The sequence below is a fragment of the Heterodontus francisci genome, chromosome 37 (assembly GCF_036365525.1).
Source record: "Heterodontus francisci isolate sHetFra1 chromosome 37, sHetFra1.hap1, whole genome shotgun sequence".
Lineage (NCBI taxonomy): Eukaryota > Metazoa > Chordata > Chondrichthyes > Heterodontiformes > Heterodontidae > Heterodontus > Heterodontus francisci.
The window spans coordinates 21940407-21957836 of record NC_090407.1 but is presented as its reverse complement, the minus strand read 5'-3'; the positions used below and the strand labels follow the sequence as shown (position 1 = coordinate 21957836).

At 44.6% G+C, this 17430-nt stretch overlaps 1 protein-coding gene across 2 annotated transcripts in view; it reads left to right on the top strand.

The window, feature by feature from the left end:
• Positions 1-674: 674 nt before the first annotated feature.
• Positions 675-17430, top strand: part of plod1a (procollagen-lysine, 2-oxoglutarate 5-dioxygenase 1a) — a 29359-nt gene continuing 12603 nt past the window's right edge. Inside the window, exons 1-11 of one of the 2 annotated variants that reach the window (XM_068017273.1) lie at positions 675-1044; positions 3388-3479; positions 4335-4471; positions 4863-5026; positions 5372-5484; positions 5648-5711; positions 6490-6587; positions 10333-10434; positions 10750-10881; positions 11176-11297; positions 15252-15356. In XM_068017273.1, the coding sequence (XP_067873374.1) occupies positions 927-1044; positions 3388-3479; positions 4335-4471; positions 4863-5026; positions 5372-5484; positions 5648-5711; positions 6490-6587; positions 10333-10434; positions 10750-10881; positions 11176-11297; positions 15252-15356 (1247 nt within the window). In that variant the 5' untranslated portion in view covers positions 675-926. The remainder of the gene's footprint in view (positions 1045-3387; positions 3480-4334; positions 4472-4862; positions 5027-5371; positions 5485-5647; positions 5712-6489; positions 6588-10332; positions 10435-10749; positions 10882-11175; positions 11298-15251; positions 15357-17430) is intronic. The other variant, XM_068017272.1, reaches the window with a different exon arrangement.

The window sequence follows — 17430 nt, the reverse complement described above, 5'->3', positions numbered from 1 at the left end:
ATGCAGTGGTTTATGTCGAGGTTCATCCCAAGCAGCTCTGTAACACAGGAGTCTGTGCTCTACAGGCTGTTCCCAGGGACGCACACCGAGACAAACATCAACTGCTGCTGGAGGACTATCAATTCGGTGAAAGACGCCCTTTGGTCTGCCCGAAACTTGCTGGTCTTCCAGTGCAAAGAGTTGTCCACCACCGAATGTTGCAGACTGGCACATTCCAAGGTCCAGGACTATGTGCTGAGGGACGCACTAAAGCTTGGGGAAGCCGCAGCAAAGGCTCAATGGGGAAAGACCACTGTGTCAGGTCCCCCACCAAGCTGAACTGAGGAGCTGGATCCATGGGAAACCCCTCGAACTGTATCGGGAAAATATTGTGTGCTGTAAATGTAAAAATGTTAATGGCATGACAATGAAATGGAAGAGTTGTGAGGCAACTCATGATTGTATTGAAGGAAACTGATCACCTTTGCACTGTTTGTATTTTTTGACTTGATGCTGTTTTAAACTGTTTGGGAATGTAATTTTTACAGATTTTTATGAATAAAGTATATTTTGGAAATTAAAAAAAACCAAGGGTCACAGTGATCAGGAGCAGGAAACCTGGCTGATTTTCCCCTCTCGAATCCAGGGGTCACTGGACAGTGTTGGGGAGCAGTAATACTGGCTGAGCAGGGGATTCTGATTAATTAGATAGCTTTTTCTATATGTATGCATAGTGTTGGTTCAGTCTGTCTGCAGTTTCTGTGTGTACGTGAGTCGGGGGCTATTGCGGAATTAGCCCAGGAAGAGGGGCCGGCCTGTTTAAAGTGACGTGCTGTCCTATCGAAGATGATGATGCCGCATCTCTGGGCCCAGTTTAAGCTCTGACAAGGAAAGTCGAGCGGGAAGAAAGTGAGTGAGTGAATGCAGACACAAAGGCGGAGGCTGCGATGGATTACACTCGAAGAGTTTGCTTGCAGTTTCTGGTCCTGCCGATCCTGCCTCTGATTTTATTCTCCCAATTTTCCGGTTGTAAAAGTGAAATTCGGAAAAATCCGGTCCCGAAAGGTAACTGCGGGAGGAGGGGAGTGGGCCTTGGGGAGAGACTCGAGAGAGGGTGGGGGCGAGTGGGGAATAGATGGTATGGAGGGAAGAAACATGGGGATGGGGAAAGCATAGAGGGGAGAGACTCGGGGGAGGATATGGGGGGGGGGGAAGAGAGCCGGGGGTTTGGGAGATTTTGGGGGGATGAGTGTTGTAGAGAGAAGGGAGAGGCTGGGATGTGGTGGGGGATAAGAGGCACAAGGGCGGAGGATTTTCAAGGGAGAGAAGAGGTGATGAGAGGGCATCAGAGGGGAGAGATTGGAGGTGGCGGTGGGGGGAGGTTAGTTTAGTGGGTTAAAGGGGAGAGCCTGGGTTAAGGTAAAGGAAAGGGGGGTAAAGGGGAGACTTGGTGGCCTACATGGATCCAATGCCAGGGGTGAGGGGCCAGGAAATGGAGGCAGAAATGACCCGATTCGTTAGTAAACTGGAGAGTGAAAGGGGACGTGGCTGGGGAGGTGAGGATACAGGGTTCCGCGTCGGAATGTGTCTCTACCCTGAACTGAATTTAAATCACATTTGCACTTTTGAGTTTACTGATTTTTTTTGGGGGGGCGGGTGAAGGTGTTGACGTGGAACGGGTGGGGGAGGGGCAGTTTGCCGAAAGGGGGTGTGTGTGAATGGGAGGGACCAAGTTGTACTGGAGCTGACGTTGTGTGTGTGTTTGTTTGTGTTTTTGAGGTTGGAGCGAGAGCTGTGGGTCAGGAGCAGAGGATCCCAAACACTCAAAATATCAACTCACTCACCGAGATTGATTCATAATATTCCAGCAATCTGTAGATGTTTCCAGATCCAACCCTTCCCCCTGCTCCGAACCATTTAAACTCATCTCCGATGGGATTTGATACATTGGAGGAACATTTTATTAAAACTTTGCTTCTGTATAAAATATTTCTCCTCCAGCAGCTGAATAGCCCGAGATCTGTAGGTCACCTGCCCCGATCCACCTTTCCAGGTTACGTTTCAGTGTAAACTTGGAGAAGGGGTGAGAATGTTGTTTGAGATGGAAACCTTGAGAACGAAGTTAGACAGAGGATCAGTGTTATCAAGCCAAGGGCGGGCGGGTGGATTAGCTGAATAACTCTTAATTCTTACAACGTTTCTTTTGATGGGAGGTCAGTATAAGGAGCTGAGAAATCTCTGACTGTTGTCCCGAAGATTTCTGTTCCCTATTCCCGGTCCACCTCTTGCCCTGTAGTACTGTCTGATCAACCCAGAGCTGCGCGGTCTTGCTAAGAATGATGCAAAGTGGTTGCTTAGCTATTGAAATAATTACTCAGCAAATGCCCTGGGCGAGAATCCCGGAGTGGGCCTGTGGGCACATATTACATTCACCGAGTCACTGCAGTTCCTAGCGCCAGTCAATCTTGTTTAATGGTTTTGGAAACAATTGGAATTAACAAATTAAGGATGTAAAGTATGTCAAGCTCAGCGAGATGTTGGGTCTGAGTGAATTGATTCCTGATGTGTGAGCTCATGCTACACCAGGTTGGACTCTGAGGAGTTTGGGTCTGACTGGGAGAAAACCTTGGGTCACTGTCGGAGAAAGATGTGAGCCCTGATCTCTCCACATGATTATATGTGGGGGCCTTCATTGCTCTCAGACTTTTCCTGCACAAGTCAACTTCATAGCCAACTGGGTATAATTGTTAAGTTTAATGTACATATGCAGCATAAATTACAAGAGACGACTGCTGTTTCAAAGTTAATCTGAATAAGTACAAACTCCTTCAATAGGCCTACTCATTAGCCACTAATTCCACCCTGCAACCTCTCCCAAGTCAGTCTCTCTCCATATAATTTCTGCCTAAGGAACACTAGGCTCAGCAGTAGCTCAGTGGGTAACACTCTCACGTCTGACTAGGAAGTTTGTAGTTTCAAGTCCCACTCCAGCATAAGCCAGGCAGACACTCCCAGTGCAGTACTGAGGGAGTGCTGCCCTGTCAGAGGTGCCATCTTTCAGATGAGATGTTAAACCGAGGCCCCTGCTGCTCTCTCAGATGAATTTGAAAAAAAGCAGGGGAGTTCTTCCCAATGTCCTGGCCAATATTTATCCCTCAACCAATATCACCAGTGCAGATGCTGTGTGTGGGACTTTACTGTGCACAAATTGGCTGCCACATTTCCTGCATTACAACAGTAACACTTCAAGAAAATACTTAATTGGCTGTAAAATGCTTTTGGATACCTTGAGGTTATGAAAGGTGCTATAGAAATGCAAGTTTTCTTTTACTGTGGGTTACAGTGGAAAGGGTGTGGGCTGTGAGTCAGTTCACTCTGGTACAAACTCTCCTTTCTTGTTTGCTACAGAAAATCTCTTGGTTTTCACTGTTGCCACAAAAGAGACAGACGGTTTCAAGCGATTCATGAGATCTGCAAACTTCTTCAATTACACAGTTAAGGTGATGTGAATTGTAACCAATTACTCATCAACTAACAGTAACAACCAATGAGAACGAATCAACAACAGATGTCCGAGGTCAACCAGGCTTGGTTCACTAATGGAAAATGTTTCTCTGTCAAACTAACTCCTGCTTGGCTAACTGAGGCTGTTATTCTTTTAGCACAGTAATGTTATTTGTATAAAGTTTCTGATCAGGCACTTAATGTTCTGATAGTGTACAAACTGCAGGCTGTAGCCAACCCAGCTACTCACTGCTTTTAAGGTTCTGATTGGCCAGTTTGCTCAATTTGAATGATTTGGGATTTGAGGTTGGGAAAGGGATGTTCTCAGTGCTGTCACGTCATTGTTAAATAAATCCTGACTCCAAACATGAGGATCTGTTATTTTCAGTGAGTTCAGCGAGTTCAGCTGTGTGCAAATTACCAAGAGCAGGGATTTAACTTTATAAGGGCAATAGTGTGTGTTGCCAAGAGGAAACCTTGGCCAGGCTATCAAGAAATCACAGGCGCACTGTGGGGAATTACCAGTTGATTTATCATCTTGTGTGTTGCAAGTGGGTCAGGTCTCCATTGGAATCAAGTACAATACTTCAAAAATCAGCCCTCCCTCCCCCGACCAAGGGTCATGAATAAAAAAAGCTCAGACACCTCCACCCCCCCGGACAGACTTATATAACAGGTCCACTAAAGAACAGTGTCAGAACGCTTTAGCTGACCTCTGCTCAGCACCGAATCCTTGCTCCTAATAAGCAGGTTCATTCATTCCTGGCCTGGCATTTGAAGGCAGTTTAACCATTGCTTCGTTCCAGCTCTGAGCATTTAATTGTTGAGGTTGTTCCTTTTTGTGTTTCCAGGTGTTGGGTCTGGGCGAGGACTGGACAGGTGGAGATGTGACAAAAACTTCAGGAGGTGGGCAGAAAGTACGGATTCTCAAGCAAGCTCTGAAACCGCATGCCACCGAAGAGGAGCTGGTTATTCTGTTTGTGGACAGGTACAGTCTGGTTGTGTGGGTTTCTCCCAGCACAGGGTGGGGTTGCAAGGTTCTTCTAACACAAGGTAGGGTTCTCCCAGAAGAGGGTAGGATCCATCTGTCCACTCAGGTAGGTGTAAAAGATCCCAGAGCACTATTTTGAAGAAGAGCAGGGGAGTTCTCCCCAAATCCTAGCCAATATTTATCCTTCAACCAACATCACTAGAACAGATTATCTGCTCATCACAGTGCTGTTTATGGGATCCTGCTGTGTGCGAATTGGCTTCCATGTTTCCTACTTTACAATAGTGGCTACACTTAAAGCACTAAAGGACATCCTGAGGTAGTGAAAGATGCTATATAAATGCAAATCTATCTTTCTTTCACTGCCTGATCTTGTGATGTTTTGCAGCTATGATGTGATATTTGCTTCAGGGCCTGAAGAATTACTGAAGAAATTTCATCAGACAAAGCACAGCGTGGTCTTCGCTGCCGAGGTCTTTGTTTGGCCCAATCGCCACCTTGAAGTCCAGTACCCTCATGTACGGGACGGCAAACGATTCCTCAATTCTGGAGGTGAGTTTCAGTGTTTGCGTTGTACAAAGTTCAGCCTCTGGGTATAACAGGCACGGTGTAAGGTTTTATTTGTATCTGTGTGTATGTCTGTGTATGTGTCTCCGTAAAACAACTCGTGCTTATGCGGAAATATGTGTGCATGCACATGTGTGTCTATGTGGGAGTAGTATATGTGTACAGGTGTCTGTATTCATGTTGTATGTGTTCACATGGGTGTCTGTGCGTACATGTAAAGCAGCTCTTTGCTACTTTGTTTCAATCCCTCTGTAATTTCCGCTGGAGGCAGGATTAGGATTACAGTGCCAGGGTGTGATGCAACTTCATAAACTATTTTGGGAATTTCAGGATTTATCGGCTTTGCTCCAAATATTTACCAACTTGTGGAACCCTGGGATCTACAGGACAAAGATGATGATCAACTCTTCTACACAAAAGCATATCTGGATCCAGAGAAGAGGGTAAGGAGCTGGAGGGAATATTGAAAGAATATAAAATTCAGTGGATAATAGTGGAAAATTATAGTAAGGTTACAGTCAGTAACATTGTGACCTGTAACACTCTGTTTATTCACGCAGTGAGATCCTCCTGTTCACATTTGCCACCTTTATGCTTTTTCTCCAGGCAAGTTTGAATATTACCCTGGACCACAGGTGTCGGATATTCCAGAATTTGAATGGAGCACTGGGTAGGTGAGGGTTGGGATCCTGTCTCGGGTCATTATGTTTTCTGGATTTACTGAATCACAGTCAGGAGTCGCACAACAAGGCATCCACTCAACGAACCCAAACAAACAAGCAGTGGGTCCCAGCTCTGAAAAATAGCCCATAAGCTCATACAATTGATATTCAAGGCCAATTCCGCAGGTTAGTGATCCCTGGCCAGTAACTGTCACCAGGAGTGTGTTCGGGGAGTGACATCTCACCAGTAAATGTCATTGTGGCTGCCCAAGATGTTAGAATAAAAATTCAATGTGTTGGTGAAGTTATCAATCTGGGGCAGAGCTGTCCTTGTGCCGGTTACTTGTTACCGACTGAAGGTCAGCCTGCAATAGACAATGGAATTTAGTAACTGCCTGCATACTGGCTATCAATAAAGGCTGAGATTGCAACAGTCACTGAGTGTTGGACATTCTATGTTCTCTCCCCTCAGTGTACAGAGAAGTAAAAATAGAAAACACTGGAGACATTTAGTAGAAGCGACAAATGTTTTAGGTTCCCTCTGTACAGACACTGAATGATCTCTGAATGTTTCCAGAACTTTTGTTTTATTTTAGATTTTTTGCAACTATAGTTTTATGCCTTTTGTTTTAATCTCTGAGGCGGTGATTTAATAACATAGCTTCAAAGGAAGTAAATGGAATTTATGGATGAAGAGTGAAAGTTCCTACTGTGGTGAGGGTTAACTTTGGGATTTAACAATGCGCAGACAGTCTCTTAGTCGCTGGTCTCTCTCTTGATTGGCAGATGAAGTGGTTCTGAAATTTGAGGATACGCAAGTGAGGGCACGAAACTTGGCATATAATTCGCTGCCTGTCATCATCCATGGTAATGGCCCCACAAAGGTAAGTGTGGCACTTAGGTCATGATCATGAGTTCATTACAGATCAGGAAACACATTCCGCCCATTAGTAAGATTTAAACATCCCCATTTGTGGCATCTAATTGTTTCTTAAATGGTGTATTCTCTTTCTATTAATGATTTATACCTCATGTCTCACACCATTTAAGATGGAAGCAAAGTTAACGTTTCAGGTTGATGACCTGATGAAAGGTTTTTGTTCAGAAATGTTAACTTTGCTTCTCTCTCCACAGATGCTGCCAGACTTGCTGTGCATTTCCAACCTTTTCTGTTTTTATTTAAAAATTTACTCCATCTGCATTATTATGTTTTTTTAAAATTACCATTTAAGATGTGGACAGGGCCACTAAAGGGTGAACAAAAGGCACAGGAGCTAAAACTGAAATGGGAAGGATACTGATAGTTTGCCTCAGTTTTCTACTAGAGAGGAAATGAAAAAAGTCAAGAAGAATATTACAACAGTTAAGAGAAAGAAAGGTAATGCCAGACTAACTTAGAGGACAAGGACCTGGATCCAGTTGGGTTGCATCAGCCGAAACTAAGAGAAACTAGGGAGGAGATAGTAGAGGCACCAGTATCTACATATAAGCATTCAATTGAAGTGGAATAGTGTTGGAGGACTGGCAAACAGCAAATAATATTCCTACCCTCAAAAAAAGAGATGAAATGAATACAAGGAACAATAGGCCAGTTAGTCTAACTTCATTAGAAGGAAGGATACTGGAACCTTTTTTAAAAGATGAAATAGCAAAACATCTAGACTTGGAGAATACAATAAATAATAGTTGACATGGATTTTTAAACGGAAGTTCATATTTAACCAATCATTTATTCTTTGAAAGAGCAACAGCGTAGACAAGGACAATGCTGTGGATGTGGTATACATAGACATTCAGAAGTATCACATAAGGGTCTCATGACAAGTCAGGGCATGTGGAGTCAGGGGCCAAATAACAGAATGGATTGAAGGATGGCTACAAAACCGAAAACACAGGGTTGGTAGCAGTTAAAGGAAGTATCTCAGATTGGCAGAGAGTGGGTGGTAGTGTCCCAAGGAATCTGGGCTGAGACCATTGTTGTTTACCATATCCATAAATGATTTCGACTTGGGAATTGGAGGTACAGTGTCACAATTCACAGATTATACCAAATTGGGGAGATATGACTCATAATTAGGAGGACTGCACCAAAATGCAGGTAGATGTAAACAGGTTTGCAAAGTGGGTGGATAAATAGCAAATCAAATTCAATTATAGCAATGTGTGAGATGGTTCATTTTAGCAGGAGGAATAAGGAGGCCACTTATCCCATAGAAAGTAAGAAGGAGGAGCAAAGATCTGGGAACACAAATCACTGAGGCGGCACAGTGGCGCAGTGGTTGGGGCGGCACAGTGGCGCAGTGGTTAACACCGCAGCCTCACAGCTCCAGCGACCCGGGTTCAATTCTGGGTACTGCCTGTGCGGAGTTTGCAAGTTCTCCCTGTGACCACGTGGGTTTTCACCGGGTGCTCCGGTTTCCTCCCACAGCCAAAAGACTTGCAGGTTGATAGGTAAATTGGCCATTATAAATTGTCCCTAGTATAGGTAGGGAAATTGAGGGAAGGTGGGGATGTGAGAGGGTATTGGGATTAATGTAGGATTAGTATAAATGGGTGGTTGATGGTCGGCACAGACTCGGTGGGCCGAAGGGCCTGTTTCAGTGCTGTATCTCTAAATAAATAATAAATAAATAAATAAAGGTAGCTTCGCAAGTTAATGAGTTCATAAAGAATGCAAACAAAATACTTGGTTTCATTTCTAGAAGAATAGAATACAAAAGCAGGGAAGTTATGTTAATATAATTAGAATTAGAACATTACAGCGCAGTACAGGCCCTTTGGCCCTCGATGTTGCGCCGACCTGTGAAACCATCTGACCAACACTTTTCCATTTTCATCCACATGTCTATCCAATGACCACTTAAATGCCCTTAAAGTTGGCGAGTCTACTACTGCTCCACGCCCCTACTACTCTCTGAGTAAAGAAACTACCTCTGACATCTGTCCTATATCTATCACCCCTCAACTTAAAGCTATGTCCCCTCGTGTTTGTCTCGTGTTATATAAACTTGGTGCGACTCCGCTTGGAATATTGAGTGCAGTTCTGATCTCCATATTAATAAAAGCATACTGAAGCATTTGTGAAGGTGCAGAAAAGGTCAACCAAGTTGTTACAATTTTTTAAAATTCTTTCATGGGATGTGAGCATTGCTGGCAAGGCCAGCATTTGTTACCCATTCCTATTTGACCTTGCAAAGGTGGTGGTGATCCGCCGCCTTGGACCGCTGCAGTCCATCTGGTGCAGGTACGCCCACAGTGTTGTTGGGAAGGGTGTTCCAAAATTTTGACCCAGCGACAGTGAAGAAACGGCAATATAGTTCCAAGTCAGGATGATGTGTGACTTGGATGGGAACTTGCAAGTGATGGTGTTCCCATGAATCTGATGCCCTTGTCCTTCTAGGTGGTAGAGTTCGCAGGTTTGGAAGGTGCTGTCGAAGGAGGCTTGGTGAGTTGCTATAGTGCACTTTCCATATGGCACACAATGTTGCCACTGTGCGCTGGCAATGGTGGGAGTGAATGTTGAAGGTGGTGGATGGGGTGCTGATCAAGCGGGCTACTTTGTCCTGGATGGTGTTGAGTTTCTTGATTGTTGGAACTGCATTCATCCAGGCAAGTGGAGAGTATTCCATCACACTCCTGACTTGTGCCTTGTAGATGGTGGACAGGCTCTGGGGAGACGGGAGGTGAGTTACTTGCTGCAGTATTCCCAGCCTCTGACCTGCTCTTGTAGTCACAGTATTTATATAGCTAGTCCAGTTAAATGTCTGGTCAATGGTAACCTCCAGGATGTTGATGGTGGGGGATTCAGCGATGGTAATGACATTGAATATCAAGGGAAGATAAGATTCTCTCTTGTTGGAGATGGTCATTGACTGGCACTTGTATGGCGCAAATATTACTTGCCACTTATCAGTGCAAGCCTGAATGTTGTTCAGGTCTTGTTGCATGTGGACACAGACTGCTTCAGTATCTGAGGAGTCGCAAATGGAAAATTGAAAGAATGCAATAGTCAGGAAAGACTGAACGGGCTGGGACTCTTTTCTCTGGAAAAAATAAAACTGAGGAGGCCTGTTAGAAGTGTTTAACTTTTTGAAGGTGTTCGATAGAGCTTTGGGGAAAGAGCAGGGAAGTGGGACTAATTGGATCGAATTTTCAAACAGCTGGTTCATGCATGATAGGCTGAATGGCCTCCTCCTGTGTTGCACTTCTTTGTAATATCATTAGTTTTCCTATATCTCAATTTGCTGTCACGTCCACTCACAATGTCCCTTTCCTTCTGTGTTATTTACTCCCATTCATTCTCTCTGTCACTCCTCTGCGACTCTTTTACTATGTCCCTGTCACTTTCTCTGCCAGTCATTCATTCATTGTTACTCATTTGCTCTCCATCTCTGTCACCTCTCCACTCTCTTTTTCTCTGTCACTATCTCACATCCTCAATTTGTTTCTCATCCTTTCTTGCCCTCTCACTCTGATCATGTCACTTTCTCTGACACTGTCACTCTCACGTATTCACACACTCTGCCTCTACTCCCTCTCGTTCTCTCGTGTCTACCCCCTCTCACTCATTCACACACTCTGTTTGTTTCTCTCAGACTATTGTAACTGTTTGAATTCTTTACTTTGAAGATGCAGCTCAACTATTTGGGGAACTACATTCCAAAGGTTTGGACCTTTGAAACTGGCTGCACAGAATGTGAAAAAGACACAATAAGTTTGGCACAAAAGAAGGTGAGAGACTCTGGTCCCTTTTTTTTTGTTGCACTGGTTTTCTGCTCCCCACAGTATCTGTACCAGCCACTCCTGGGCCTGAAGCTGATAATATTGACGTTCCTCGGTCCAATGTGATCTGGGGCTTATAGTACTGATGGTCCTAGACCCAGTGGCCTGTGGCAGATACATTTCTGAGGTCTCCCCACATACTCCAGCTCTGAGTCATATCTGGCAATAAATTGCATACACTCAATAAATCTGACTGCAGATTCTGATAATTGTGCAAACTGGTGGGTATTTTTATTTAGTAGTATGTTGCGTTCTTGTGTTTAGGACAGTGAGATTCCCACCGTCCTCATTGGAGTCTTCATTGAGCAGCCGACGCCCTTCGTAGAGGATTTTTTTGAGCGTTTAGTGAATTTGAATTTCCCGAAGAAGCAACTCCGAATCTTCATCCACAACACAGTGAGTGCTGAGGACGGGGCTAGTGCCAGCCTTGCTGACTCATATTCTGATTATTTACTCTGCTGTTGGGGTCCTTGCCTTGCTGGAAATGTGGATAAAATTCTCCTTTGTTCACTAAATTATTTCTGTAATATTTTGTAATGGTTCCCAATAACAGCAATTGATATTCTGATTGATGCTGTATCAGACAGTGCCAGTCTTGGAAGTGGTTCAGCATGGGGGCTGGAGTGGGGACTCTTTGACTTGGATTTGATGCATTATGTTGTGACATTCCCTTTCTCTCTCTGTTAACAGCAAACACACCACGAGCAGCATGTGTGGCAGTTCATAGAGCAACATGGGGATAAGTATCAGAGTACAAGAACGATTGGACCAGAGGAGGAGATTGTTAATGCAGATGCTCGCAACATGGGAATGTGAGTAACAAAGGGTGGGAAATAGAATGGAGTCTCATGTTATCCAGTGACAACCCTCTTGCCTCTGAGTCAGAAGGTTGCAGATTCGAGATTCATTCCAGAGAAATTACCCTATAATTCAGACTGACACTCCGATTCCAGTACTGAAGGAGTGCTGCACTGTCAGAGGTACCATCTTTCAGATGCAGTGTTAAACCAAGGCCCTGACTATCCTCTCGGGTGGACTTTCAAGATCCTACAGCACTATTTTGAAGAGCAGGGAATTTTCCCCAGTGAACTGTGCCAATATTTATCCCTCAACTGATGTCATTAAAACAGATTATCTGCCCATTATCTCAGTGCAGTTTGTGGAATCTTGTGTGCAAATTGACTGCTGTGTTTCTTACATTACAAGTGCTTTTGGATACCTTGAAGTCTTGAAAGGCGCTATAGAAATGCAAGCCTTCTTTCTTTATGGGCAAACATTGGCCCTACTGCACATAGGGAATTGAGAGTGTGTTTGTTTAGTTGGGGTCTTCAATTGTCTCTTTTACTGATTTCCTCACATCTGAGTGTTAGTGGTTTGTGTGCGCGCCAAGTGTGTGTTCTCTTACTGTGTCATTATGTGGGGAGGCGGTGGCGTAGTGGTATTGTCACTTGACCAGAGACCCAGGGTATTGCTCTGGGGACATGGGTTTGAATCCATGAATTCAATTAATAAAAATCTGGAATTAAAAAGCTAGTCTAATGATGGCCATGAAACCATTGCCGATTGTTGTAAAAATCAATCTGTTTCATTAATGTCCTTTAGGGAAGGAAATCTGTTGTCCTTACCTGGTCTGGCCTACTCCAGACCCACTGCAATGCCCTCTGAAATGCCCTGCAAGCCACTCATTTGTATCTCATTGCTTCGAAGTCAATAAGAAATGAAAGCAGACAGACCACTCGTCATCGACCGAGGCACTGGAAATGACAACTGCAAACCCAGCCCAGTCAGCCCTGCAAAGTCCTGCTTACTAATATCTGAGGGCTTGTGCCAAAATTGGGAGAGCTGTCCCACAGACTAGTTAAGCAACAGCCTAACATAGTCATACTCACGGAATCATACCTTACAGTCAATTTCACCACCATCACCATCCCTGGGTATGTCCTGTCCCACCAGCAAGACAAACCCAGCAGAGGTGGCGGCACAGTAGTTTACAGTCAGGAGGGAGTTGCCCTGGGAGTCCTCAACATTGACACCAGACCCCATGAAGTCACATGGCATCTGGGCAAGGAAATCTCCTGCTGATTACCACCTACCAATCCCCTCAGCTAATGAATCAGTACTCCTCCATGCTGAACCGCACTTGGAGGAAGCACTTAATGTGGCAAGGGCACAGAATGTACTCTGGGTGGGGGCTTCAATGTCCATCACCAAGAGAGGCTCAGTAGCACCACTACTGACCAAGCTGGCCGAGCCCTAAATGACACAGCTGCTAGAATGGGCCTGCGGCAGGTGGTGAGGGAACCAACAAGAGGGAAAAATATACTTGACCTCGTCCTCACCAATCTGCCTTCTGAAGATGCTTCTGTCCATGACAGTATTGGTAGGAGTGACCACCGCACAGTCCTTGTAGAGACGAAGTCCGGCCTTCACATTGAGGATACCGTCCATTGTGTTGTGTGGCACTATCACCGTGCTAAATGGGATAGATTTCGAACAGATCTAGCAATGCAAAACTGCGCATCCATGAGACGCTGTGGGCCATCAGCAGCAGCAGAATTGTACTCAACCACAATCTGTAACCTCATGGCCCGGCATATCCCCCACTCTACCATTATCATTAAGTCGGGGGACCAACCCTGGTTCAATGAAGAGTGCAGGAGGCATACCAGGAGCAGCACCAGGCATACCTCAAAATGAGGTGTCAACCTGGTGAAGCTACAACACAGGACTACTTGCATGCCAAGTAGTGTAAGCTGCATGCAATAGACAGAACTAAGTGATCCCATAACCAAAGGATCAGATCTAAGCTCTGCAGTCCTGCCACATTCAGTCGTGAATGGTGGTGGACGATTAAACAACTAACTAACTGGAGGAGGTGGCTCCACAAATATCCCCATCCTCAATGATGGGGGAGCCCAGCACATCAGTGCAAAAGATAAGGCTGAAGCATTTGCAACAATCTTCAGCCAGAAGTGCCGAGTTGATGATCCATCTCGGCCTCCACCTGAAGTCCCCAGCATCACGGATGCCAGTCTTTAGCCAATTCAATTCACTCCGTGTGATATCAAGAAATGACTGAAGGCACTGGGTACTGCAAAGGCTATGGGCCCTGACAACATTCCAGCAATAGTACTGAAGACCTGTGCTCCAGAACCTGCCGCTCCCCTAGCCCATCTGTTCCAGTAAAGCTACAACACTGGCATCCATCCTGCAATGTGGAAAATTGCCCAGTTATGTCCTGTACATAAAAAGCAGGACAAGTCCAACCCGGCCAATTACCGCCCCATCAGCCTACTCTCGATTAGCAGTAAAGTGATGGAAGGTGTCATCAACAGTGCTACCATGCAGCACTTGCTTAGCAATGACCTGCTCACTGACACTCAGTGTGGGTTCTGCCAGGGCCACTCAGCTCCTGACCTCGTTATAGCCTTGGTTCAAACATGGACAAAAGAACTGAACTCCAGAGGTGAGGTGAGAGTGACTGCCCTTGAGATCAAGGCAGCATTTGACCAAGTATGGCATCAAGGAGCCCTAGCAATACTGGAGTCAATGGGAATCGGGGAAAACTGTCCGCTGCTTGGAGTCATTCCTAGCACAAAGGAAGATGGTTATGGTTGTTGGAGGTCAATCATCTCGGCTCCAGGACATTACTTCAGGAGTTCCTCAGGGACGTGTCTAAGGCCCGACCATCTTCAGCTGCTTCATCAATGACCTTCCCTCCAACATAATGTTAGAAGTGGGGATGTTCGCGGATGATTGCACAATGTTCAGCATCATTCGCGACTCCTCAGATACTGAAGCAGTCCGTGCAGAAAGACTTGGACAATATCCAGGCTTGGGCTGATAAGTGGCAAGTAACATTCGCGCCACACAAGTGCCAGGCAATGACCATCTCCAACAAGAGTGAATCTAACCATCTCCCCTTGACATTCAACGGTATTACGATTGCTGAATCCTCCACTATCAACATCCTGGGGGTTACCATTGACCAGAAACTGAACTGGAGTAGCCATATAAATACCATGGCTACAAGAGCAGGTCAGAGGCTAGGAATCCTGTGGCGAGTAACTCACCTCCTGACTCCACAAAGCCTGTCCACCATCTACAAGGCACAAGTCAGGAGTGTGATGGAATACTCTCCACTTGCCTGGATGGCTGCAGCTCCAATAACACCATCCAGGACAAAGCAGTTTGCTTTATTGGCACCCATCCATAAACATTCAGCAGTGTGTACCATCCACAAGATGCACTGCAGCAATGCACCAAAGCACCTTAGACAGCACCTTCCAAACCCGCGCGCTCTACCACCTAGAAGGACAAGGGCAGCAGATGCATGAGAACACCACGATCCGCAAGTTCCACTCCAAGCCACACACCATCCTGACATGGATCTATATCGCCGTCCCATCATTGTCGCTGGGCCATTGCTGGCTTTCCCTTCAACTGTCTAGACCCTAATCTCTGGAATTCCCTCCCTAAACCTCTCCGCCTCTCTACCCCTCTTTCCTCCTTTAAAACGAACCTTAAAAGCTACTTTTTAAAATCTTCACCTGTCCTAATATCTCCTCCTTTGGGTTGCTTTCAAATTTAATCTGATTATGCTCCTGTGAAGCATCTTGGGATGTTTTACTACATTAAAGGTGCTATATAAATGCAAGTTGTTGTTGGTACATCTGCATGTTGTTCTGATTGTGTGAATTGAAATTGCTGTTTGCCAAGCCTGTAATGTAATTCTGTATGATTGTCTGTCCGACTGTTTCCCTCAGTGACCTGTGCCGGCAGGATGTGACGTGTGATTATTACTTCAGTGTTGATATTGAAGTCGTGCTGCTGAACCGTGACATCCTGAAACTCCTCATTGAACAGAACAGGTCAGAACAAACCCTTCACACCCAGCTCTCTATCTGTAGCTTTCCAGTTGCTTTCCGTTTGGGAAGGATAGGCGAGAGAAATGTGTTAAACTAAAGAAAGCAAGACCATCAGGCGGACAGACCGAGCTGTCTGGGTCCAGTTCCTCCCACAGGTGGAATTAAAGTCTGCCTTGTGGGAAAGCATCAGGAATCCAGTTTATCATGTTCAAAGCAGGAAATGTATATTGAAACAAACTGTCAGTCGATGGTATGGTCTTTGGTCCCTTGACCACGACCGTATCAAGAGCACCTGATTCACCAACTAGACCAGGAGTCACTAAATGAAGGGGAGATTCCCTTATCTCAATGTTTAAATATTCTTCATTTATTGAGGGTAATGTTCCCCCCTGGATTGCCAGGCCATGTATCTCCTGCATGTGAGAGATCAGCTCTGCTCTGAGACTTCCCCAACCACTCCCCCAATACCACTGCTGAACAGAGATGCATTACACAGCTTCATAATAATTCCCGGGATACCAACTGAAGACTATAATGCGAATGGTTAGTGTGCCACATACCAACAATGATCCTTTCCTCAAGTACAGCCTTGAAAGATGTATGGAATGCTTCCTGCACTCTCCTGATCACTCCAGTTCTAAACTGGCAGTCATGTGTTTTCAGGACCAAATATAAATTACATTTATTGTTGAGCAATAACAAAGCAAAATAAATCTGCAGAAGAAGAACAGTCTGCAAAGTTCAACAATATTTTAAACCATTTTCTGGAACCAAACTAACAAAACAGTTTAAATTCTCAGAGCAATTTTCAGATTCCTGAAATGGGGGCTTTTGATACACACCTTTGCCTCCTCGGCATTCTGTGTTAGAACATGTGAACTAAAAATAAGGTAAAAAGCTTCAGTAAATTCAGGAACAAAAAATCCAAAAGGCTATTGAAATGTTAGTCTTTATAACTAAAGGACTAGAATATGAAAGGAAGAACATTTTGCTACAACTGTACAAATTCCTGGTTAGACCACATCTATAGTACTGTGTGCAGTTCTGGGCAACACACCTTGAAATGGATATATTGGCCTGGGAAAGAGTGCAGTGCAGATTCACCAGAAAATTACCAAGTTTCCAACTGTTAAATTATGAGGACAAATTACATAATCTGCGCTTGTATTCCTTGTAACACAGAGGGTAATGGGTAATGATTGAGGTTTTTAGGATTTTGATCAGGTAGATGAAGAGAAACTTTTTCTATTAGTGTGGGAGTCTATGATAAGGAGACATGACGATGGGCAGAATGGCCTCCTTATGTGCTGTAACAATTCTGTAATTCTGTTAAAGCCAAAGCCACGCTATTCAGGAGATAAGTTAGGAAACACTCCTTTAAAGACAAGGATAGAGATTGAGTAGCCATGATCTAATTGAATGGCACAATAACCTCAAAGGGCTGAATGGCCTCTTCCTATGTTCTTAAATATACCTGATTCAGCAGCTTCTCACAGCTCAGAATAGGCTAATCTAAAGTAACCCAAACTCTTTTGTGCACAGCCTTGGTGATCAGTATTAAATATTTCTATTATTCAGGTGGATGGGAGGTGATGAGAAACATCCCAATCGGGGGCTATAATATTAATGGGAAGTGCCCTTATAGAGGGCTGTAATATTGTGTTAATGGGAAGTGCTTTATTGAGTGTTATAATATTGGTACGTTAATGGGAAACACCCTTATAGAAGGCTATAATAATTGATTAATGGAAAGCGTCTTATAGAGGGCTGTAATGTTAATGGGTAACAGCCTTTGTAGAGGGCTATGCAATACTCAGTGGAACAGATGTGGATGATCTTGACACTGTCAAGTGGGATTAGTGTTGGCTGCTATGACCTGGGCTACAGATAAACCAGTTGAAAAGAGTAAGAATCGAAGTAAAAACACAGCACATTTGGTTTAAAAGTAGAATTGGAATTGGGAACCACATTCCCTCAGATATGGGAATTTATTATTGGTAATCACTGAAGAATTGTAAAGGTTGTTTCATGTGCAGACATGGCCCTAACTGTATAATAGATTGTCATTAATGATCTT